The sequence below is a fragment of the Lytechinus pictus genome, chromosome 7 (genome assembly GCF_037042905.1).
Source record: "Lytechinus pictus isolate F3 Inbred chromosome 7, Lp3.0, whole genome shotgun sequence".
Lineage (NCBI taxonomy): Eukaryota > Metazoa > Echinodermata > Echinoidea > Temnopleuroida > Toxopneustidae > Lytechinus > Lytechinus pictus.
This window is the reverse complement of record NC_087251.1, coordinates 21648505-21674645: the sequence shown is the minus strand read 5'-3', so window position 1 is coordinate 21674645 and position 26141 is coordinate 21648505. Positions and strand designations below refer to the sequence as shown.

The 26141-nt window shown below is 33.8% G+C and overlaps 1 protein-coding gene across 1 annotated transcript in view; it reads left to right on the top strand.

Moving 5' to 3' along the window:
• LOC129264753 (ral GTPase-activating protein subunit alpha-1-like) overlaps positions 1 to 25676 on the top strand; it is a 98548-nt gene extending 72872 nt beyond the window's left edge. Inside the window, exons 41-44 of the mRNA XM_064102201.1 lie at positions 11206 to 11324; positions 13180 to 13299; positions 20074 to 20277; positions 21214 to 25676. Coding sequence (XP_063958271.1) covers positions 11206 to 11324; positions 13180 to 13299; positions 20074 to 20277; positions 21214 to 21419 — 649 coding nt within the window. The 3' untranslated portion in view covers positions 21420 to 25676. The remainder of the gene's footprint in view (positions 1 to 11205; positions 11325 to 13179; positions 13300 to 20073; positions 20278 to 21213) is intronic.
• The last annotated feature ends 465 nt before the right edge of the window (positions 25677 to 26141 follow it).

Here is a 26141-nt window from a genome sequence, read left to right as displayed (position 1 = left end):
TTACTTTTAAGGTATTTGGGCACTCAATATAAATGATGTAACATCAATATCCACCCCTACAATTTAATGAAGTAGATTGATGTTTTGTAAGAATATCTGCTCCATTCTGAAGTACTGTAGAAAGGTCAGACAAGACTGCCAGCATCCTTTGAAGGTATGAAATCTAAAGGTGATGACCTCTAAAACGCTTTTGATAATTTTGCCAATAAATTGTTACATAAAAAATACACATTTTCCACATCATATTTACCATCTTTGAAAGCATTACAGAATCAATTACACTCTCAATAAACAAAAGTCAATATACAACTCGATCCACTTATGCACATGCCTAGCGTTAGGTTTCATGTTAGCTTTTATAATGTCTTTAATTTCCTTTTTACTCCTTAATGGTGTAATATACAGTGCGTATCAAAAAAAAGTTTACACTTTTTTCCACATTTTAAGATTGGTACAGGTCCATTTAATTAAATGACGATATAACTGTCAAAAAATATTTCCGCTTGAGTGAGCACCACTTACCGTACTTTGGAAAAGTTAGTGAAAAATGATTTGCACAGAACTTTGAAATAGTTATGCGAATAAAAGTAGACCTTAATCATGAAGAACACATGGAATTTAGCTAGTAAAATTAATTTGAAGATATCTTTTACCTTTTTAACTTGTTTCCTTGCCCAAAACACTTCGAAGAGTGCATTGCGCCCAACCCCACTCCCCCCAAAAATAGGCCATCTTGACGATATTTGTTTTACACTGAGCTGTGATTTACTTGAAATGGCTTAGGCTTGATTTTCGTTTTGTTAATCATTTTCAAGCTTGGGAAAAGTGTGGAGAAACAAGTATTAAATGAAAAATGAAATGTGAACCCACTTTAAATAATAAGAACTTGGTGAAAAAATGCTGGAGATGTCTGATATAAACTTTTGTTCAGATTCAGTTATGTCCTCAGATCTAGCTGGCACAAAAAGGGTAAAGGTTGTGCTTACTAAGTTTTGAAATTTCAATTTGGGTGGCAAAATTGTCACAAAATCCTTGAATGTACTCGTTTTCTTTCAATTGATGAAAAGTGCAAGGGAAATGTATGAGAAATGTTTCGCAGGGTAAGTTTGATTTCGCCCTTTCCCCTTGACACAGCGTTAAAACAAGCATTTCTGCGCAAACAGATTTCTGCGGGCTTCACGAATATGGACAGTACTCACTCAAGTGTAACATTCTGTTAAAACTTTTACTTTCATTGGATAGATGAGACCCAAACCCAAGAATATATGTGAAAAAATTACCCACATATTGTATATTATTTAATTCCCAGGGTTTTTTCGAAGTGTAAACTTTTTTTGATACGCACTGTAATATATATATATATATATATCTTAAAGATACAGTATAATTTCTTGTGGGTATGTTATTCATTTAAAATAAAAGGTACAACAACCCTTCCTTAATGAGTAATCATTGGGGAAGGGAAGGAAGAAGGAAGGAAGGTGGGATGAGTAGATGGTATGGGAGGAATTCTACATTAAGTTCATCTATCTTGATAAAAACAAATATATTGCTCCTTGACTTGAATGTGACTGGTTTTGCTCTAATCATGTGTATGAGAAAACCTGCCTGTTTGTTATTCTTAAAAAATAATTTATAGAGCACATGAACAAATCTAAACGTGTTAAGAATGCACAATTTAAGATAAGAACAAGAACTATAATGATACATTGAAAAGGCACCATTTGTCCTGTTCATGTTGAGTATTGACTCTGGTCAACAGAAACTAGCTATTGCCGTCGAAAATGAGTTAAACGCTGCAGGAAAAAGTTAACTTCTTCCATACGTGTTTACTGTTATTGCAAATAGTTGTAGCTACATGTTTAAGTTAATTAGCATAAAATTGTTCAAAAAGGGTCCCATATTGCCTAAATTACCTGAAAACACCCATGTAAGACATCTTTTACAGTGAAAACACCCATGTAAGACATCTTTTACAGTCTATTAATATAATATGGTATTCAGAAAAGTTATTCATAGTTCATGGTCTCAGTGTGTACAATGTTCCAATGATGTATCCTTGGGAGCTTTCTGCAGTTTGTGCAGGTGGATGACCTGCATCACAGAAATCTCATCGGTTGTTCAACTGAGTTGTGAAAGACCCGCATTAAAGACTCCATTTTATTCTACATTTTTTGCCATTTTTTGAACTGTTTTACTCAAATGTCTGTAATTAATGAATTAACATTGATATATGTATATTTGTTTTCATTCTATCTGACAAAATGTAGTTAAAGCATCACCTCACCCACTACTACTACTACTACTACTACTACTACTACTACTACTACTACTACTACTACTACTACTACTACTACTACTACTACTACTACTACTACTACTACTACTACTACTACCACCTCTACTACTACTACTACTACTACTACTACTACCTCTACTACTACTACTACTACTACTACTACTACCACCACCACCACCACCACCACCACCACCACCACTACTACTACTACTACCACTTCTACTACTACTACTACCACTTCTACTACTACTACTACTACTTCTACTACTACTACTACTACTACTACTACTACTACTACTACTACTACTACTACTACTACCACTACTACTACTACCACTTCTAATACCACTACCACTTCTACTACTACTACTAGTAGTAGTAGTTCAAATACACAATACATTTTTTGTATAGAAAGAGAATGTTTGTTGAATTATATAAAATGCCAGTCTCCATTTGACACAATGTAATCCCTATTTGTCTCAAAGCCCAGCAATTTCTCTAACATGTTAAGAGTTAAAATCTCTTTCACATTAAAGCTCTTGTCATGTAAACATGTGGGTATGGGTAAAATGAGACCTGAATGAATTAGGTTATAAACGGATGACTATGTCCTTTTACTTGAGACATAATTCATAAAGACACAGTTTTGACATTATTTAAACTAACACTATAACTAACATTTGCATATTTGAAGTCCTTTAAAGTCATTGAAATTATGTGGCTATTATGAAATTGTGAGGGCAGTCAACATATTTTGATGTCACTCACTACATGTCATCTCTTCACATACATATCAGTTTACATTATGTTAAAATGGGGTGTCTGCTTTACACAATTTGCTGTAAAAGTGCAAAAATAACTTAAAATTTTGACGCGCACGTCGTGACCTTTACATGACCTTTGATGACATGGACAGTTGACCCTTGACCTGAAGTTAATGTGATGTAAATATTGTTGATTTTTGATAATTGATAATGAAGATATGATTGATAATGTGAATTTACAAAATGGCGTCTAGATGACGTCATGATGACCTTTTGACCTTGAACTGGTTTCATACAGATGACATGATAAGTCCCCATAACTGATGATATTTTAAAGAAAATTGATGTTGTAGATTTTGAGAATTTATGGTAACAAGAAAAGGCCGGAAAAATAAAAATAAACTAGAATTTTAATTCGTCTTGAGGACGAATTTTATCTGTCTGTGAATCTCATGATCACGATCTAATTATTGTATTATGATCACCATGGTAATGCAGATCAATATGACCATCATGATAATAACCGTAGTTTTATTAATGAAAGGACATGTTGAATACTGTTGAAAGACATTGAAAGATAAGGTTGTATAAAGAGATCTTGTCTTTCTAAAGAATGTCAATTCCAATTTAGCAAGTGACGACACGAAATAGTGAGCATTGTGTTGACGAAATGCAAGAATCTAGAATCCAGTTTTGAAAATTTTAAATCAGTATCCATAGACCAGTTTTTAGTTACCTCATGAGCAATTTTGACCAAATGACCTTTAATTTCTTACATTATGATAGGTAGATTTCATTGCAAGGTATGCAAGCATGCCGTACATAGCAAGATGGAGAAATTGCATAGACCGGGTGAACAGAATAGCAAAGCAATGAACACTGATGGAAGTATTTGTTGCATTTCTTCTTGGAATGCGTTAGCATTTTCTTATAACAATACTTGGCCAACTGTGAAATGCCAGTTGCTAGTGCACGCATTGTTTTTTATGGATGTAATATAACACACAATTCAAAAGAATAATCAAGACATCAAGGTTGGTGCTAATATCTCATTAAATATTAAACCACCATGTCAATAGTACGAATGAACTTATCATGCGCAGAATGGAACTTGAAACTGGCTTATAGGGGACACTCTCAAATTGAGACCAAAAAAAAAAGAAGATCCTGATGGGTTTCGAACCTGGGACCCTCGCATTACAAGGCAGATGCACTAACCATCAGACCATCGTGATTGTCATACACTTGCAAAGCAACGATAAAACATAACCTGAAATTGAATTTTCCAAGTGCAAGTTTAACATAATGATATACTTCTATACATTGTTATTTTTTATGATGATCTCTTTCCAAAAATGGTAAGGATATAGAATAAATAGTAAGAGTATAAAACAAGCTACAATATGTCGAAAACTGGGCAAAAAACGACCAACAATATTACGGAGTTATAGTCATATTTGCAAAATTATTAAAACGTCATAACACAAAAATTTAAAATTTTAGTTCTGACTCCATTTTGATGACGTCATGGTAAATTTAAGGTCAAATGTTACATGAAATCATATCTCCCATCCATATTATGTTCGAATATGAAAAAAAATTGGGGGTCAACGGACTTCCTGAAGAGCTATAATGAATTTTGTATAGGCATGTTTTTGCACATATATTGTCTATGGTTAGTGCTGTAAACTTTGATGGAGGCTAATTCCGTTATCCTATTTTGTATAGTGCCGTTACGCGCGAGAACGTGCGCGTAACTGTGCGCGCGCGCAAATTTTTGAAATGTTAAAATGACCTGATTCATTCTCTACTTTGGTCAAAAAGTGATTTTGAGCATTTTAAAATTTTGACGCGCGCGTACATGAGCGTCGTGACATGTACATGACTGTTGATGACATGGACAGTTGACCGAGGATCTGAAGTTAATTCGATGATAATGTTAATTTTTTATGATTGATAATGTGATTTTACAAAATGGTGCGTAGATGACGTCACGATGACCATTTGACGTTGAACCTGTTTCGTACACATTGTATGATTACTGTGCATAATTGATGTTTTGATGAAAATTGATAGAAGAGATTTGATGATTTTGGTGGAACAAGAAAAGGGTGGAAAAAGAAAAATAAATAATAAAAATAAATAAAAAAGAAAATTCGTAGAAACATAAGAGGTGATCTGTCAACAGACAGATCACCTAATAATAAATAAATAAATAAATAAAAAGAAAATTCGTACGAAATTAATAATTGATCTGTCGATTGATAGATCACCTAATAAGAAATAAGAAAGAAAATTTGTACGAAATTAATAGTTGATCTGTCGATTGACAGATCACCTAATTAATATAGTAGCTTTATCTAGACGTTTTCTATTCTGAGGCACACACAAAAAAATTGAAGGAGTAAGAGTATTTGATCACTTTCAGTGATTTTTCTAGTTCATTGATTGATTGATTACCAAAGCTGATTACTCAAAAGTAGATAAAGTAGTTTAGGGCTAAGTGGCAGTATTGAAATAAATTATTGTACATACTGATATTTTGAATTAATGAATGAAAGAAACTATTGTGTACATTTTCTAGTTACTGTATGTTTTCATGATATTTGTGTTGATTTCATCTGCCACATGAAGTTTGGCTATGTTGGATTAACTGTGAAGTATATAGCAATAATTAAAGTACCACAAAAAATAAGTTTATACAATATACCAAATTATTATTAGATGTAATGACTTATCTCGAGTGAAATGAGACTAAGTGTGGGGTTAGGGCAAATGGTATTGGACTGATCAAATTACTTCAGTATTTACCCCATATTCCTACATGCTCCCTTTGCACTTGTACTCATGTGTCCTTTTGCCTCCAACACACTTCAAATTCTGACACTAAAAGCCTCCCAAATCATGTGTAATCAAATGGGATCAAGCCTGATATTAAGGCCGACATACTCCAAATGTAGGGTTAATGGGTTAATGGAACAAAATTTAACACATACTGACAAAAATTTCCTCTCCTCTCTACCAAAACTGTATCAGGAAGAAGTGACATTTTTGTATTTGTGACTTCCAGAGGGTCCATTTTGGGTGTTTCAATTGGAGTGATGGATGAACTAGTTTCCGGTTTAGTCTGTTAGATTCTATTGAATGGTCCAGTTAATGACACTAAACGGAGGATATTTAGTCAGGAAATGGGTCAAGAAATTGTCAAAATGGTGTTCATTGGAAATAACGTGGTCCAGGTATCAGATGCAGAATAGGGAAAGACCATTTATTTTTATCTCTAGTTTGGAGTATTTTGATGCATTTTAGTGTGTATTGTTGTGAAATTTTATTCTTTTCTATGATCTATGCTCTGTGCAATGGTATTTTGGATCTACTTGCATGAGAGATTTCATTTGTTATTTCTTCTTTACCATAATTGACCATGAACTGAAAGTTTTGGTTTTGGTATTTTGTGTTAAGGTGTGCTGAACATGTTCAGTTTTCTATTCTTTCTGACTTTTTTTTCTCCATCTTCTTTTAAATAATCTGCCTTTCAAATCCTGATTCTTTCAGATGAAAATGTTGTAGGTGATTGCAAAGTGACATCTATTTGTCCAAACATTGTAAGGACATATTTCCTCGAATGCCTCAATTGTCAAATATTTATAAAGTGGCAAATTGCTTTAATTGATAAAACTATCATGTGATAATGGCACCAGGTATCCATTGCAGTTAAAAAGGTAGTGAAAATATGCATAGTTTTGCTGAAGGCTTTGTAATGGAGTGTGAATGATAAAAGCAATCAGGCAGTGGGACTATTCACATCAATCAGAGGAGATCGAGTTGCATGCCAGTATCTTTCTCTGGGTGTGTTCCCATTGACAAAATGGGTAGTATATTGGCAGCTCATGTACAAGAATGCAAGTCGAAAAGTTGCTTTAGGATTATCTGCACTTTGTGTTTTGATTAGGGAGGGGCTCACTGGCAAAAAAAGTGTTATTACTGTAAGATATTTGGTGGAAGTGGTCACATTTTGGTCTGTGGTTTGTTTCAATTTCTATTTGTTTGTTTATTCATTTATTTGTTTAGTTATTCATGTATTTATTTATTCATTTACTTATTTATTTATTCATTCATTCATTTATTTATTTATTTACTTAACCATTCATTCATTCATTCACTAATTCATTTCTATATTTCATATTTATTTATTGATTTATTCATCTGTTCATTCATTCATTTGTATATTTATTTCATGTTCATTGTTTATTTATTTATCTGTTGATTTATTCATTCATTCATTCATTCGTTTGTTCATTCATTAGTTCATTCATTCATTTGTATATTTATTTTACATTCATTATTTATTATCTGTTCATTAATTAAATGATTCATTTACTATTTGATGATTTATTCATTCTTTCATTAATTCTTTATATTTTTTATTTTCTATATTTTGAGAATTCTTCAAAGTATAAATTGATATGTCCATCTCTATTATGAAGTTCATTTTGGTGATATTTTGGGTGACAATATGTTTAACAAATCTTCGACCCAGAATTCACTAATGAGAAGCAGTGTAAAGTGGCCCCTATGGTGACTGGGCTCTAAGAGCAATCCAATATTTGAGTAACCAGCAGAATTGAAAATATGGAACAATCAGGGCAGATTCGATATCTGGGCATGAGGTAACTTGAGACTCTGTTTAAACAATAATTGTGATGCATTTCAAAGGGTATTTTAACCTAGCGTGCCATCTGGTATATCATGCATACCATCATATGAATTGTTGCTCGTAAAAATTGCAGAAATCTGAACTGATTTTCAATTACTCCCATAAAAAAAAGAACTCTCTATGTAGTTCTGGGTTCAGCTTTCAGTCATGAACACATAATTTAATAATGTGCTACATGCATGTTTGAAAATGGATATCATATAACATTCCCTTTTCACTATTCACGGTCCAATGTATGGAATGGGTTGCTATTTCTTTTGCCCTTTTCATCCAGGTTTGATTGTGCTATAATTACAGCCTGTACTTTACTTTCTCTATACCAGTTGCTTTCCATATATCAAGCCTGGTTCAGATATGACGTGACAAATTCAGCAACATTTTTTAATGTGTAGATAATGACGTGAGATTAATCACCAAAATTGATTTCCATAAATGTGCTTTCATTAATACACACATCAACTGTCCAAAAATGTCCAAATAAAAACGGGAAAAAATGTGACATGTATGATGTCACTAGTTCGTTTTTGTTTGGACAATTTTTTTTTTGCACCAATATTTTAGAATATGATTGGTCCGGAGCTTTTTGTCAGCAGGTAACAAAATAATGTTTATAAACTTTTGAATGTCATCATCATCATCCTCATTTATTTCCACATTCATACAAGTAAAATACATGTACATTTAAAATACGTTACATAATATAGAATGCCTTTAATTAAAAAAAAAGAGAACAGGTAATGCATACCAAAGTATGGAGTTGAAAATGATAAAGGGAAACTAAAATATGGCCATATATGGCCCTGTAAAATAAGTTCCCTGATTTATGGTTTACCTGTAAGTAATTACAAACAATAAATATGTTACTGAAAGACATTTTTACATAAAAAAGATGAACAAAAAAAGCATAAACAATGCATGCAGCCAAACAATTTTCACAGGATTTTGTTATGTCATAGCCATCTTAAAACCTTGATAACTTGGCTCAAAAGCAGGTAGCCCCACAAGAATTTAGGACATGCTGGCATGTGAGCGATGTCCGACAGGTGGTTCTTATTGACCGCAGGGATAATTATTCCACATCGAAAATTGATAATGTTTTCATGATAACAATATATCTTGGCTTCTACTTTCCCCTGTAGGGCCTAATGGAATATTTTCCGAGACCTAATAGTTATCGTGTTTCAGTTTATTGAGAGTCCTGTTTTGTACAGGTGTTTTTGGAGAGATTAGTTGATGTGTTGGTTGGAACAAGAAAGCTGTTATTTTATCATCTCACATTGATATTATGCCTCTCTGCCTCCAAAAAGTGCACCCATTTTACTGTTTGCTTCATATTTGTTCAGAGGCATAATTTGAAAATGACAGATTATACAATTTTGAATTCAGGCAAATGCCCATACTTTACTAGAAATAAAAAGCCTTTAAATCATTTAATAAAACTCAGTCTAAACACTATGATGGTTTGTTGAAAAAAAAACCTAATCATTTGCGATAGGCTTGTTTATTTTTAATAGGATTCCTTATAGTTTACGAAATAAATGTATTAATTGATGGCAAAAGTTAACAAATTACAAATTTTATATTGATTGAATGTAAATCATTGTTATCTATATGTTTTCATTTCAGTTGATAATAATTGTGATGAACTCAAAGCAATCTTATTATATCCTCAGACTTCTTGCCATAACTATTTCCACAGCCTTTACTTAAATACATTGAAAAAAAAGCAACATGTTCTGCAGCCACTTCAATATTATCGCTCATTTCATTATGAATATGAATATGGACTAAATAATATTGAAAGTTGATTTTCTTCATGCATTCTTCTATATGTTCCTGTCAACGTTTCTTTGAAGCAAGTGTAAGTCTATTGCTCATGGAACACTTGATAGTTTGTTTTGCAAAACACGTCTTGGGATCACGTGTCATGACAAAATAAATTGTCCCTGTTTGGTAATTGTTCATTTATCTCTTTCTCTTCACAATTTATCCACACTGTTTTATAAAATGAGTGCCTGAAAAGTGTGGGTGAAAACATACCAGCAGTCCTTTAAAATCCTTTGTTAGTAGTGACAGAAAGGTGATTGAATAGAAGTCAAGATGGCCGAATCTTCATCTTATAAGATGGTGCTTCTGTGGATGACATTAGTAGCTTCCAGGCAAACTCTTCATTTGAGTGCCTCAAAGTGCTATAAGGTGCTTTCACACTTCCCAGGAGAATAAAAGATATTTCCAAGAATTTACTTTTAAAATACCTGATATATTATTCTGCTTATTCTGCCTGAGACCTAGGTATCATTGCATAAAAGTAATGGTAACTTTGCCACCCAATGGTAACTACCATGGCAACTGAGCTCATAAGCCAATCAAAATCAAGGATTCCTTGGAATTGGATGACAAAGTTACCACTATAGTAACTTTTATGCAACAGGGCCCAATAGGACATAATTTTTTGGAGTGTATTGCAATGATGCTTTCACAATCTCTATAGAAATATTATGTACACAGGAATATATATTCTTCATTTCCCATTGTTTGATTGGAGAGAAGTTACTAAAATTGTCTTTTGGTCACACTGCAACTGTCCCTGTGAATGTCTCTCACTTTAAGAACCACCTTTTAATTAAACGGTATATTTCACAGCAATTTTACAAGTGTGATGATATCATGTTTGCAAATACTTTGCAATGTTTTAAATCAAGATTGCAATAGCTGACATGACCAGATTTTTATTTCTGATTTGGGAGATGTGAATGTATGTATCAGGCAGAGTTATATATTTCTTCACGGACTATCCATGCAAATACTAGCCTCTGGCTGGGTCACTTTTGCAGAACTCAAGGATAAGTTGGAGGAAAAGCAAGCTTGGAATTAAGAGGACTTCGTTTAGATGATTGTTTGTCCACTTACAAAGGTAGATTATGTTGAAAGTACTAAACAAACCTTTGATTACGATCATATTATTTTCTGGTTGAAAGTGACTACTTTCAAAAATCATATTTTCGAATTAATGAGCTTGACCACTTGGGGTTGTATTATATTATATCGATGTATTATATTTTTGTTGAAAATTTTTTATACTTTTATAGGCCTGCATTTTTTTTGCAGCTAGGATTTTTATAGTATTTGATACCAAATGCTGACTATATTTAGCATGTTACATGTACATGTATTTTATTAATTAATGAGTTTGACCACTTATGATTAAAGGCATGTTAAATATGTATTTCTTATTTTTTTATCACCGCCGCATTATTGGCAGTAGATATTTGCATTGCATTGTGGATATGTGCCTGTGACCCCCCCTTAAAAAAAAATCAACCTTAGTTGACTTATATCTAAATGCAAAATTTAACTTTAGGAGGGGGCCATCAAATCCTTAATTTTTAAAAAATATTAGCATTCCTTAACATGTTGCCTATTAGCTACGAGGAGAGAGCTAAGTACTTGGATACCATCGTTAAGAACCACAAAGACTGTTCAACTTTTGAGGACTACTCTGCCCATGTCTTTGAGCCCGCCCTCGCTAGACAGAAAATACAGAGTAAGTATTCTTATCTTGTCATTGGGCAATTTTTTTTTTAATCGAGTAATCAACTTCTATCTTTCTTAACAGATTGAAAATTTAAGTATTTTGAAGTTTTATCGTATTGATGATTAAAAACAATTTTTTCCTAATTAATCTGTTGAAGGACCCTGTTTCTACAATCTCTTGAAAGCAGTAGTTCAAGGTATGACAATCTCATATTGATTGTGTAAATAGATTTTGTAAATACATGTGAATGTGATGACACCACATCTTCTGGAAGTATTTTTTATCACAATTATTCTGTCAGATTAATGATTCCATGTATTGTCCTGATAATTTGTGAAATATGATGCTAAAAATCAACAGTTTACCAATTTTAATAGAGTTGAAATGGGTTATTAGCATAATGGGTAATTTTCATAACACTCATTGTACAAAAAATGCTAAAATTGAGCTCAAGTGATGACAAAATTTGTGATCTGTAATGAGTTTTCTGAATGGAGTACTGATAAAACATACATAATGAATATCAATAATGATTTAGCGCTTAAGCTCTTGTAAGATTAATATACTTTGTTCACTCTTATCTTTCTTGTCATCTCCAAATATAAAAAACTCCTCTACTTTGTCAATCTAAGGGGATGTCCCCCCAAAAAAATAATTGCAAATAAATAATAATTGCCAAATTTGAAAGAGAATGATCAAATTCAAGTCCTATTAAAATCAAGTTCTACTCCATGTTTGCAAGGAACAGACACAAATTCAATTGCAGATTTGTTTTAATTACAAGACTAATCATTGATTTTCGGATCCAATATTGCTTTGCACTTGATTGAATTTTTTTTGTTGGCAATGCTCCTATGATTTTTGTTTTGTTTTGTTATTTCCACTGTGCCATTTTATTTATAACTGCACAATCATGTCCATTATTTTTCAGTGTGAAGTCATTGGCTGTGTATTCCCCAATTTTTCCATCATTTATGTAAAACAGTATTTCAAAGTAATTAAATATACAGATGCTATTTTATTCAAGAATAATATTTGGTTGCATTTCATTATAAATTATCTTTTAACAATGGTCATGCCCATAATTTAATAACTGTCATGATAAGGTTCTCTTTGAAACATTGGACGTTGTTCCCTTTTTTCAGTTTTGTATTATGTATTTTGAGGTACATACATGTATTACATGCAATAAAAAAAAAAAAGAATGATCATTTGAATGATAATGATTATTGAAAAACTCAAGCCGTTTATTTGGGGGTGTCTTTGTTCTTTGTTTTACTCCTTTGATCCAGAGCAGAATTTCCACATTGGCCTGTTGTGTATTATCATATAAATTGAAATAAAGTGCAGACCAGCTTAGCATATTATAAGTAGACTATTCTACACAATAACAAGCCATGTTAGGGAACGCACTATTTATTCCTTTACATTTTAGAGGATATTTTAATGCTGTTTTTAATAAGTGTATATGTAATGTCCATTTTTTTCACATACTTTTTAAAAATTAGCTTCGTGTCATGTTGAAGATAGTGCCTTCATCTCAAACTTGATATGAATTTCAGCCTGATGTGATGTTGACCATTTCTATTTGCAAAATTCATATGATGTCATTGTTGAAAACAGAAAGAGTTTGTGGAAAAATTGTGAGAAATGTTGTGTGGACTCCCTGTTATAGGTGTAAAGGGGGTGTTTCATGGAAATAATAAAATGAATGTTCCTGATTTTATTGAATGATGAACAGACAGATGCATGTATGTATACAGATGAACTCTAATTATTACCCTGTTTATTAGAGAAAGATGCATTTAGTTTTAAAGAACTGACCTTTATGAATAACTTGCCCTTCCTTGCACGCATCAATCAGACACCAGGTATTTCACTAGCCCTGAGGCATCCGGCAGCGGCCCAACCAGCAGCCTGACCAATGTGGATTCGAAGGGCTCCCTCTTACCATCAAAGCTTCAATTTACGTCAAAGTCCACGGGTAACAAACTTACCATGGCACTCTCTTCTTGGTTTGATGTTCACTGTATTGGTTCTATGTTGATGATTGCTAATATTTCACCTGTTCTTACTCTAATCTTATCTATTTGGTCTTTTGGGCCTCCTGGAGTACACTTTAATACATTCACTGTGTGTGTCTTTAAATTTATTTTATACTTTGGGAAAACTGTGCACAAATAACAAATAAAATGATAGGTAGTGAAATTAATTCACCAGTCTTATATCTTCTGATATATTATGTAGTCTAAGCAATATATCTATAAAAATTAATCATTTAAGCAAAATAATAAATTATCAAAATTTGGAAGAAGTAAGGAGAGAGCAAGCGTAGTATAAGCTGGGAATTTTCAGAATAATATTATTGGAACGAATATTTTCTCCTAAACTTTGGCTCTATTGTGTAAAGAAATTTAGGTCAAATTAAACTTTGTGGGACAAAAAGGGTTAATGAACATGATTGGTTGAGGTCAAGATAAAGGGAAATAGTATCTTGAATTAATATTTAGTAAATCATATTTTAAACTAGAAGGTCTTCATACGATTAAAAGAAGGACTCGGATAGTCTTTTGCATTCTATTCAGAGGGGGTTCTGGTGGTTTGAATGTTTTCTTTTGACTTAATTTTTTTTTTCATTGCATGCTTTTTTTTCCAAAACCAGCTATTCATTCTTTGGTATATCCAGTTTTGTTTGGTTTGATATGATTTTATGCTTTTGGCTATTACTTTCTTGCATTAGACATAATTTATATTCTTATAACATTGTTGTTTCTCCTGTTAATTGCTTCTTGTCTGTGACGTATAAACAGTTCATACATTTTGTTTTATTTGATGTTGCTTAAGGCTTATCGTATCGGTGTAAATTGTGTACACATTTGAGTCACAATGTTGTTTCTAGTTGATGTAATGCCCCCTGTGTCCCCTACCCCTCCCTAAAAAAAGTGACTTTGTGAATTTGGCCAACAGGGGCAAGGGGTAGATGTTTGACCCCATCTTGGGGGGGGGGGGGTTGTATTAATATAAGCTAAATACCCTACTAGGGATTTCAACCTCGCTTATGATTGAATCTTTTTTAAATTCAGTCCTTCAAGTTTTCTTGTCAACGTTTTAAAGGAGTTGTCGTTTTCATTTTTCTTTTATTCTTTTGAAAGCCTCTTATAAATGACATACTCCAATATGTCTTTACATTTATGGTACTTTCCGGCATCAAAACAAACTAATCAGGATTATGATAATATCTAAAATCACAGTATTTAGTTATTTAATCAATTGAAATATGGAATATATTTCACTTGAATGGTATTGTAGTGATTGAGAATCATCTTAAACAAAAAACTTGTCCTTGAAAATGAGCAAGAGAGAAATATACGTACTCGATTGAGCTAATTTCTTTAAACATTTTTTTTCCATCCTAAAAAGAATGTGTGTATTACTCTCCTTCAAGACACAAATCAGTGGTAACATTCCTCATGTATGGTATGTTTAAAAACCTTTTTTTTGTCAGCCATTCTAAGATGCATGAAAATTCCATCCAACCAATTGCAGAGAAGATAATTCCAACCAATCCAAACCTATTTCCATATATTTTTTCACCCATTCTTCCTCCTCCGTAATCACCTTTATCTTCATTGCATGATTATTTTTTCTTCAGACATTGATTGACTTTTTACTTCTTGTTAACAGTATTCCAAATCATAAAGGCCCAAATTCTCAAAAGAAGATTGAACCCCTTCTAAGGTTTAAATTTAGACCAGGGGGTTAAACTTCTTTTTTGAATTCTGGCAAAAGAGTTTTATATTATGTATTTCTTGTCTATGGATGCTTTAAAACTGACAGTGGTAACAGATTGCATGTTGTCAATAATTTCATGAAGTGGCCCAAGAGTTAAAAAATGATGAATAATTGTATTCAAATATATATGAAACAAATATGCAATCAATCGCAAGAAATATTGATTTTGGATTGTGAAATTGACTTGCAATTATTAGACTTGTAATCAGTCACGGTTTCCTTGCTTCCTTTTTTGGTCTTTAATACTCATTTTACTTGTTTCTCTCATTCTTGATCACCTTGGTGTACTTTAAGGCTTCCATACTTCCAGTATTCTCCTAGTATCGATGCAAACCATGATTTTGCTTAATTAACATTAAAATTTCTATCAATTTATATATGATATGATACATATCTGGATGTAATATGAATGGATATGATATGATGGATATATGATGTGATGAATATTATGCAATGAATATGATAGTTATGAATATCCTTCAAAATTTTCACCATTCTCATAAATTATTGAATGTATGACTATTGTCTCTTCTGTTTTCATGTGGAGTTATGATATCACCCAAAAGTTCTCTCATTGTGATCAGGACAACTTATCTGATGTGTAGAACAGGCACCTATGAGAAGGCAAAGGGGCACTCGGTAAAACAAAACAGGCCCTTCTCTCAGGTGAAATGGGGCACAGAACATGTCTGTGAGGGGCATTTTTCTTGCGTAAAAAGTGCATTTTTTTCAGGATCGCAGCCCCTGACATTGGTCATAAGAATGGCTTATTCCAAAACCTGATAATTTGAAACCCATTTCCCTCTAAAACTGAAGATTGACATGCAATGAGTGAGACTGCCAAAGTTTTCCCTTCATTAATTATATACTTATCTCCCATTTTGATAACATTCAAGAAATTCACAATATGATCTTGCCAGAGAGCACTTATTCTTGTAATTGATGTATCCCTTTTATCTTTTAATGATCTAGGATTTATTCTGCTCTTGGTTATTGGCGACGCATTGGCGAAGTTTATTTGGCTAGTACTTCAAGTAGAATATGAACATATTCAGGTTCATTTTTAGCGCAGTCATACCAGTAGCTTCCACAAACTTGTGCAAATAGGAAAATAATGTTAATTTGTTATATATGATCGTCTGCCTAGATATTAATAATTTGCTGTGATATTGGGTTCAATAGAATTTGATGTCGTAATGAGATATATCATTAAAGTTCTTGAAAAAAAAGAACATCCCCCTCATTTTTCCCTCATATTTTCATTAGACACTACTGATTATAAACCATGTAGGTACTATATTGATATTGGTAGAGTGGCAACCAGTATTAGACTTTTTAAGTATAAGTGTGACCTTTGTAGATCCTAACATTCATTTTGGTGTTGTATTTTGAACATCTCACTTTAATGCTCATCTAGATATAACTATGGATTTTTCTTTGGCACAATTCCATAATCTTGCTCGATTAAGGAGATGAGCATGATTTTAAGGAATATTTGAAGTCTTCAGACATGAAGACCTAGTTTCGGAGAGAATCTAGAACTCTAAATCTGTTCAGTTTACTAGTAGATGGTGTAATGCAATGCAAATTAGATCAATGTATTCTACTAAAAGGGGGTATTAAGGGTTGGGAAGCCTCGTGGAAAAAAATAATAGGAAAGTAACTGAGGGCTGGTCATACACATGCACTTTTAAGTAAAAGCTTCTAACTTTTAAATTATGTAGGCAATTTCCTTTTTTTACCCATCCAATCTTCATGACTCCATAAAAATTGATTAATCATAGATCTATAGGCCTATCTATTATACATCTATATCAACTCAGCCACTGTAATAAATTAAGGTGTGTTCTTCATAAATGATGAGAAATTAATGATTCAATACATTTTCCTAATTCCAACATCTCATCTCTCACTATTTTTCATTCGATGATAGGACAATTTGATGAATGAATCATAACTGTTCAATAATTTCAGTATAGAAATTCACCAAAGCTGAGTGGGAAATGTGAAATATTTTTTTTCTCTTCTATATATATCTCATGTTATTTTCTGTCTCTCTTTGTCTCTTTTGCATGCTCTTGATCTTTCTCTGACTTTCTTCTCTTTCTTCCTCTCTCTCTCTTTCTCTTTGCCCCTTCTTTACTCCCTGTCCTCACTTATCTCACATTTCTTCCTTGGCTTTTACCTATCTTTGAATCTATATCCCATTTCTCACCCTTTTTCTCTTCTACCCTAATTATTCCATCTTTCTTCGTGAATCATAAACTTGTATCTATAAGATGTGAGGATAGGCACTAATTAAGATCAGTCAGGATGTTTGTAATGCCCTCATCATCACCAAGATAATATCAGTGCACGTCTCCAATGATCAAACAAGCCATAGTGATAACTCCACTCCAGTGGAAATATTTTTCATAGCAAAATTAAGATGAGATAATGGCAGCGTATTGATTTGTTTGGCTGCGTTGTGAGGCCATTACTGAACACAGCAGCTTTGAGGAGATTAATTGCCTCATTTTGGTGAAAAATTGTTGGCAGGTAAATGGGTAATTTACTAACGTATACCTGAATGGTTCATTCTATTTTTTGTCAAAAGCAAATATTAAGTGATTGCATTATAGGGATTTGATGTGTTTTTTTAAAGAAAGTTTTCACTGTCAATTTGTGATTATGCATATGTCCATAGTAAAGTGAAGAACATTCCCCTGTGTTTATCAAAGTTTCTCCCAATTGATATGTAAAAATGCAATGGCTCTTTTTCATGTATACATTTTTTTGGGGGGGTGGAGGGTTGATGAATTGGTATTGTGCATGATTGTGAGAAAAGGTCTGTTTAGATCAAAAAGCACTAATCAACATTAAAATCACCATTATTTCATGTATTATTGCAAGAAGTAATTATGTGTAGTCATTCCATTGCAGGCTGTCAGTAGTCTATTAAAAATTTGTGTTGATGAATGTTTATAGGAATATTGCATGATCAATATTCTATATATATAAGTCTAGGCACCCAGTGAATGGTGATTCTATTTTCTGAACACTTTGCTTGAAGCCTTGATAATATACATGTACATGTTTGGTGCCACAAATCATTGCTCAGTAACATTTTCAATGTGTTCAGTCTTTCTGAGAAAATTATTCCCCTTTATGCTGAATATACGCTTCAGAAATGAAAATTATCAAATTTTAATAGGGGACAAACCAATTAGATCATCATGATTTCATTTTTAAGTCAATGATTTCATAATGACATCATGATATTTATGTTGAATGTTGGGTCCAGACCTTTATGCATCTGTGCAATTCAAGAAAGGTAGGGCTAACTTTTTAAAACAGATTTGATGGTCCAAAGTTTTCTTCACTTGATGACAAAAAAAAATTATCATGCGTCTCCAATATTTTTAATTGGCTTGATATCCTGTACAAAAAAAAACGTTACTGAGCTAACTTTGTGGCATATTTAAGAATGAAATGATAGTTACATAATTGTATTTTTATGTATGGAATATGTACAGTACCTAACATTGTATGGTTGAATAAGAAAATTGATTTCTTGTTCAGAGGCTGAATATGTTTTCAATCAATTAAACAGACCCCAATTTGATAATTTAACACCCTTAATTGCAATAAAGGTTTTAACTCATAACTCATCTTGAGCAAGAATTCCTGATTTCATCACACTAATGAATAAAACCATTAACTCCCATTATACATTTGACAAATGATATTTTCATAATGTTGTTAATTATCTGATTAACCATATTCGTTTCTATCATATTACTAAAATGATTACCTCTCATTTGTTTAACAGGACTTTGAGTAGATCTTTTTACCTTTTGAATTATTTCATGTTGACAGGGTTTTTTTCTATCATTTTTCTTAAATGCTTTTATTCAACATTTAAATGAATATCAGTATCCATGATTATAATGTATTCTTTGGATGTATGTACATAGAAGATTGTGTTACTTATGCATTTTTATATGGTCATTTTCGAGAGATGTACTATCATTTTGCATAAAAATGATAAATAAAAAGGATAAATAATGAAATCAATATCCCCCCAAAATTCCCCTTGATGCTTCATTATTTTCACCCAAACAAGACAGAAACTTGTCAGAAAATTTGAAGGGTTATTCATGTAAAGTTACAAAAGGAGTTTATGGTCTCTAAATGTGTTATGACTCATTTTTTTCTTTGCTTTTTTTTCTTTCACCTTTTCCTCCTTGTCACTTCTCTGTTATTCTTACCTACCATTCCTTTATATTTTACCAACCATCCTCCACCACCCAACTACCACTGATAAATCTCCTCGTCTTCCCACCCCCCATCCACAATTTCCCTACATCTACTCTCTAACATTTCCTCCACTCCCCCTTCCACCCATCACCAATAACCTATCTGCTGTCACCTTCCCTCTATCCTCCACTATCCTTTCTACACAACTCATATACCACCATCCATTCACCACCCATCCTCCAACCTTCCTACATCACTCATCCTCCACCCGACATGTCCTCCACCAATCATCCTCCAACCTTCCTACTCCACCCAACTTCCACCACTCATCTACTACCATTTATCCTCAAAACCCTTTTTTACACCACCATTAATCCTCCACCACCCTTCCGTCACCACCCTTCCTGCACCACCCATTCTGCATCACCCATTCTGCATCACCCATTCCGTCACCACCCTTCCTGCACCACCCATTCTGCATCACCCATTCTTCACCCTTCCTGCACCACCCATTCTGCATCACCCATTCCGTCACCACCCTTCCTGCACCACCCATTCTGCATCACCCATTCTTCACCACCCTTCCTGCACCACCCATTCTGCATCACCCATTCCGTCACCACCCTTCCGTCACCACCCTTCCTGCACCACCCTTCCTGCATCACCCATTCTTCACCACCTTTCTTACACCAACCATTCTCTAAAACCCACAATGCTCCATCTGCAGAGAAGCCCCAGGTGTCCCCTTCCAGCAGCGTGACTCGCCCTAATCGCTTCTCCCAGCCTGAGAGACTACTTGCCAGCATGATCCAGCCAGGTCAGCCTCCCTTGTCTCTCTCCTCCTCTCTCTCCTCTTCGGTCAAGCTAACCGGTAGCCAAGGGAGCGGTGAGAAGCACTCACCAAGACTTGGTGGACGTAAGGAACCCAGAGGTAAGCTGTGCTGTGCTTGTTACACAATGTCCAAGGCCGTCCTGTTTAGGATTAGCCCATTCCGAGGCCCCATTTTTTTTGTTATTTTGTCCACTCCATACCTACATACCACTATTCTAGTCATCACATCTTTGTATTTAATGTGGACAACCTGATATCTGTTTTGGAGCCATATTAATTTTGCTAAAAATATATGACATACATTTAATTGATTTTTATTTTATCTATAGTTTTATTTTATCTAATTGTCATGCAATATGGAAATATGTGTTAAGTGGGATGGCATTGTGATAATATGATTCAAAGAGAATTAGGCATATGGAGAGGTTTTTACTGGCTTCATGTATAATCAATTTGATAGACTTCTGATGAAGAATCACAACTCATGTTCAATTTTCATGTGCCATAACTAGAAATTAGAAATAGAATAAATCTGCTTGTCAGTTCATACAATGGGATGGAATATGGACAGGAGCCCAATTCATTAAAATGCTAATATACATTCGAAAATACCAGCACATTTTCAGGCATTGGTAGCTTGTATCATCATATCCTTGTATTTCCTAAAAATTATTTTGATCAAGTAGTTCTTAAATTCATTTATCCTAGCTATGAAATACAAGGACACAATGCCAGCTACTGTTACCAGGAAATGTGCTGGTATTTTGCTAAGTATGAATTCTTCTTTCAAAATAAAATCTGTGTAGTATCAACAGTAAAGATATTCTCAATCTCCTGTTTTGCTTTGAAAAGTTTTCACGCAGTCTACCCTTCACTTTCCTAAATTCAAACAATCCTTGGGAATAGTTATTCATGTACTCTTTTTTTTTTTACTTGTGTCTTTTTGACTATTTGAAGTACAGATATGTATTCCTTATATATTGTGAGAGTTTCCTTGAATTAAATTGTGTCCTCCTCAAATTTCTTGAATAACAGGTGATGAGAAGACACCTTCCAGCGAGGTCCCAGGGATCAGTACTCAGACGGATCTTACAGCATCCACCAGCACCGCTTCCACCTCTTCCAACTCTAGCAGCATTAATCCTAGCAGACCTCGCAGTCGCACCAAGAGACAGTCATCATCAGGATCAGCTACGTCAGAGAACACTCCTCCAGAGAGTCCTGTGAATAACAAGAAATGAGGAACTACAGCATCTACTTGCACCATGACCACTGCTTCAAACTCAGGCAGCATCAATCCTAGTAGACATTGCAGTCGTACCAAGAGACAGTGTTCATCCTCACCATGGTCGACTACTTCAGAGAACACGTCTCTAGAGACTCCTGTGAACGACTATTAATAAGGATCTTGAGCATCCACCAGCACTACGGGAGCTGCTTTAAACTCCTGCAGCATCAGTCCTAGCTGACTTTGTAGTAGTACCAAGAGATGATCATCACCAGGGATGGCTTCAAGAGCGAATGTTGAGAGAGTCCTGTGAAGAAATGAGAATCTTACAGCATCCTCATCGCTATGTCCACTACTTCCAATTCTGGCAGCATCAATCCTATCAGACTTTGTAGTCACACCAAGAGACAATTCTCATCAGGTTAGGCAAAATTAGAGAACATAACCTCAGAGAATTCTCAAGAGAGTCCTGTGAACAACTAGAAATTAGGATCTTACAGCATCCACCATTATCATGACCACTGCTTCCACGTCTGGCAGCATCATTCCTTGCTGACTTTGCAGTCATTCCAAGTGACTATCATCCACAGTGTCAGCACCTCGGTTCACATAAATTCATAGAGTCAATTAAAGCTTTAGAAATGAACCCAGAGAAACAAGGTAGCATTGTCTATCCTTGCCTTCTTCCAACACTTGCACCGATCTCCTAGCATGGTATATAACAATACGAAGAGGTTGTCTTCACCTAGATTAGCCAACTCAGGAAACTACTCTGACAAAAGGAATAGTCAGAAACACAGAGATGGCTCTGATGGGATCAACCACCGCTTTCCACCATCTGCCCTCACAGCTATCAGAAATATCAAATGGCATTCATACCTAATAGGAATCTTCTTCAAGATGAGCCACCCGTAAGACCACTTCAATTTAGAATTCAAGAGAACAAGAAATGGGACACCAAGACAGACTCAACAGCACCCATCACCCACCCACTTCCTTTACTGCCATTAGTTTCGGAGAAAACATTTTGCTCAATGAAGAACACAGAAAGACTGACAATCCTCTGTAAGTCATTATGAACTATTTCTTGAATGATGGATATGCCAACTACAGCTTCTCTTCCAGACTATCATGAGGAAATATGAAAAGAGGGGCTAGCTTTAAAGTGACTGTCTAGGCTAAATTTCGAGCTGTATTTCAGGGGGCCGTTTCATAAAGCTGTTCGTAGGTTTAGAGCGACTTTAGGAACGACTGGTGATCCTTTCACCATTAGATATTCATTGGTGATTATTTAGCGCGAAATAAAGGTTCACCAGTCGTTCTTAAAGTCGCTTTTAAATTACAAACTGCTTTATGAAACACCCACCTGGGCTATGTATGCAAAGAGCCCTGGAAGAGGTGCAATTGCTTTAGATCAGTCTCAACTCTGAAAATCCACCAGAGCGACAATTCAGCATCTGGAGTGTACTTATGTTTGTTATTTATTATGAAAGTACATTGTATACTTTTGCATTGTGTTGCTGGCTATCAGTAGTTGACATTGATGATTAAAATCAATTGTAACTCTTTATAAGATGGGTCCCTGGAGAACCCTCATTGTATTGCCTTCCAAGATATGATTGTTTACCTGGTCAGTTTTGTAGGAAGGTTTGTAACAAATAGCAAAGTGACAGTGACCAATTAAGAACATTTCATTCACCATACCCACTTTCAACAAATCACAATCATTATTTGACATTTGAAATTGATCACAAGTTGTAGTATTAAAGAGACCCTGATCTCTCGTGGCAAAAGTTTTATAGGCAATTTTAGGAACAATCGTCACTGCTGCACGTTTACCTCACATACCATCTTGAAAATCTCTTGAAGGGACTTCACTGCCAAACAAATAACTTCACTGAGATTCAATATAATATTCAAGCTTGTGTTGAGCTATGATTTTGAGGGCAAGTTATGTTATCACTGATAGTTTCTGTATCATTCACTGAGATGTACATTGCATTTCCCTTCTTCCATGTTGCAAATATCTTGCTTTAGATTTCATATGAAGTGATGCAACGCTACCCTACAAAATACTTCAAGTAAAATAGTGCCATGATTTGTCGACACTGGGTATAATGCAATCATATTTTGATCGCATGGGAAATTTTGTCAAAATAGCTGATCCATGAAGACAACACACAGTAGTCTACATCCATCCATCTCTTTACAAATCATATGTGATGTTTGAATTTGTGCAGTCAAGCTTGCCAAGCTGCAAATTCAACGAACACGTCTAATTGCCAGAGAACAGTTGTGAAATGATTGGCTACTTGGGATGCACTACCTCGCACATGCGTAGAATTGCTGAGTTCCCCCTTAGCAAATGATTCCATATTATGGATGAGAAATCTAAAACTCTCTAATGTTACTGTGTAAGTACATTTGAAATTGATGATGAAAAAATACACACATTAATTGTTAATTAAAAAATAACATTTGTATTTTAAGTGTTATAATGAAAAGGAGATTGTCTATTGCTCTGTGTCAGAACAGATTTTTTGTATACTAAGACTAAAATGGATCGTAGGATTCAGACCAAGTTATTAGTGTGCTCGTGAAGACATTTAATATTACATTGCACCTTAAGGTGTCATGTGATAAATATATAAAGTTTAGAACAAACCAGGGCCTAAATATTAGATTTTATTTGCTTCTACTCTTGTTCTGTATATCTTCTAATCTTGCCTTCACTTAGTATTTTCATCATTAAAAAACACATGAAAAATACACTCTCTTTCAAACCATATGAGAATTTTTTTTTTAACCTGATCTGGTTCCTGAACACAAGCGATTAATCGATTAGGGATAAATCGTATGCTTGATTTCTACAATTGATTGTACATTATAGCCAATGGAATCAATCGTAGAAAAATGTTCTACGATCATTGCTAAGCTTTGTGTTATGGGCCACTGGGGTTCATGTGGGGATTAATAAAAGGGAGAAGTAGCGTTATGAAAATAATGATATTGTCTATTTTATATTGAAAACAGTTATTGTGTAATTGAAATGTAAATGGTAAATATTAGAGCTGGCTCAGTCATGCAGGAATACTAATAAATGAATAGTAAATATATTGTACATATAATTATCTATCCTACATGTATCCAAATGGGAATACATGAATTCATTATGCATTTGTAATATACATATTTACACTGTGGACTTGTTATTTATTCCTACGTGCCTATAATGCATGTGCAAGTCCGTGTTGAAAAGTGCAATATTATGAGTTCAGATTGGTTGTTATGGACATTATTTGTTTTCTCTGATGTATTATGTGTGCTAACTTATTTTTGATATTTGTAATGAATAGTACATGTAACTGGTCACTTCTTATCATAGTATCAGAATATCCTTTAATACTGAAAAAAAGGGAGAATATGTTGTGCCATGGGGCTTTTTCCTCTTACAAATACTGACATTCTGACACCTATTATTTTCCCAACAGCAATATTGATTTTGTACACGTAATGCCTCATTTAAAAATATTGCTAAGAATCATAAACTTACCATTTCCACATAAGACATTAAAACAAACATTGCATTCCCCGAAGCCCAACCCTTTTTATGGAAAATGTGAGAAAATGTATTGGCCAATAAAATTATGCAATTTTTGTAGCCGACAGGTTAAAAGTAGTCGCTTTGAAAACAAGCTTTAGTTAAGTAGAGTAAAATCTGTAAAGGGGATTAGAGGGCAATTAACCATGAAAAATCAGTTTGAATGTAGTAAAATCATCTTTGTGTTAAAAGATTTAATTGATATCAAGAGTTGCCATGGACTACGTAGGTCATGAACTTTGGATGTATGTTCATGACTCATCTCTTGTGTTAGTTCATTTTGCAAAGAAGAGGAAGTACCCTGCCAGAAAGTAGTTTTATTAAAATCCTGTATAATCTAAGTAGTTTAATTGAAATCAAATCTAAGAAATATTTTATAATTACAAAAACTATGTCATAGATGAAGCGGTTGACTTTTGTTCATTAATGGTTATTGTGCTGATGATATTGTGACATTGAATACAGAAACCTTTGTAAATTCATCTTCCCTTTTTTCCCCCTTTTGTCTGATAACATCAAAACCTTTTAAATAGCTATGTTCCAGTATATTATCTCTCGAGACCAATACAATATGAAATGAGATAATATTATAGATTATGTGTTGCTAAGTTTCAACCATCGTTTATTTTACATTTTGCAGAATTCAATAGATTCTATGGTTTTTAATATATACCCTTGCAATCACTTATCATTAATCATCTGTTGTAGCCTGCTGTATTCATGTTGGTGTCATTTATATGACCTTGTAATTCATTTTATGGAATCTGATAGAATTACTAATAGCAGTGGTGATTGAATTTTCTAATGTCATTTAATACATGACTGAAGTCGAATCTTTCTACAAATCACCTCAAGCTGCAATTATATATATATATATATATAAACAATTATTGCAAATGGCAATGATTCCATTATCAGCTGTCATTATCCCCATCCTATAAGACCAAAGATAACAATTTTCTTCCTCCCTCTTTTTTCCTGTATAGAATTTGTTATTTATACATGTATTATACATCACCTTAATGAACTTTGATGGACCAAGCTTTCAAATTGATTTTGTAATACAAGTAGATGGTTCTAACATAGAAATATCAATTCCAGGATATAATGTTTCATATATCAATGTCAGTATCA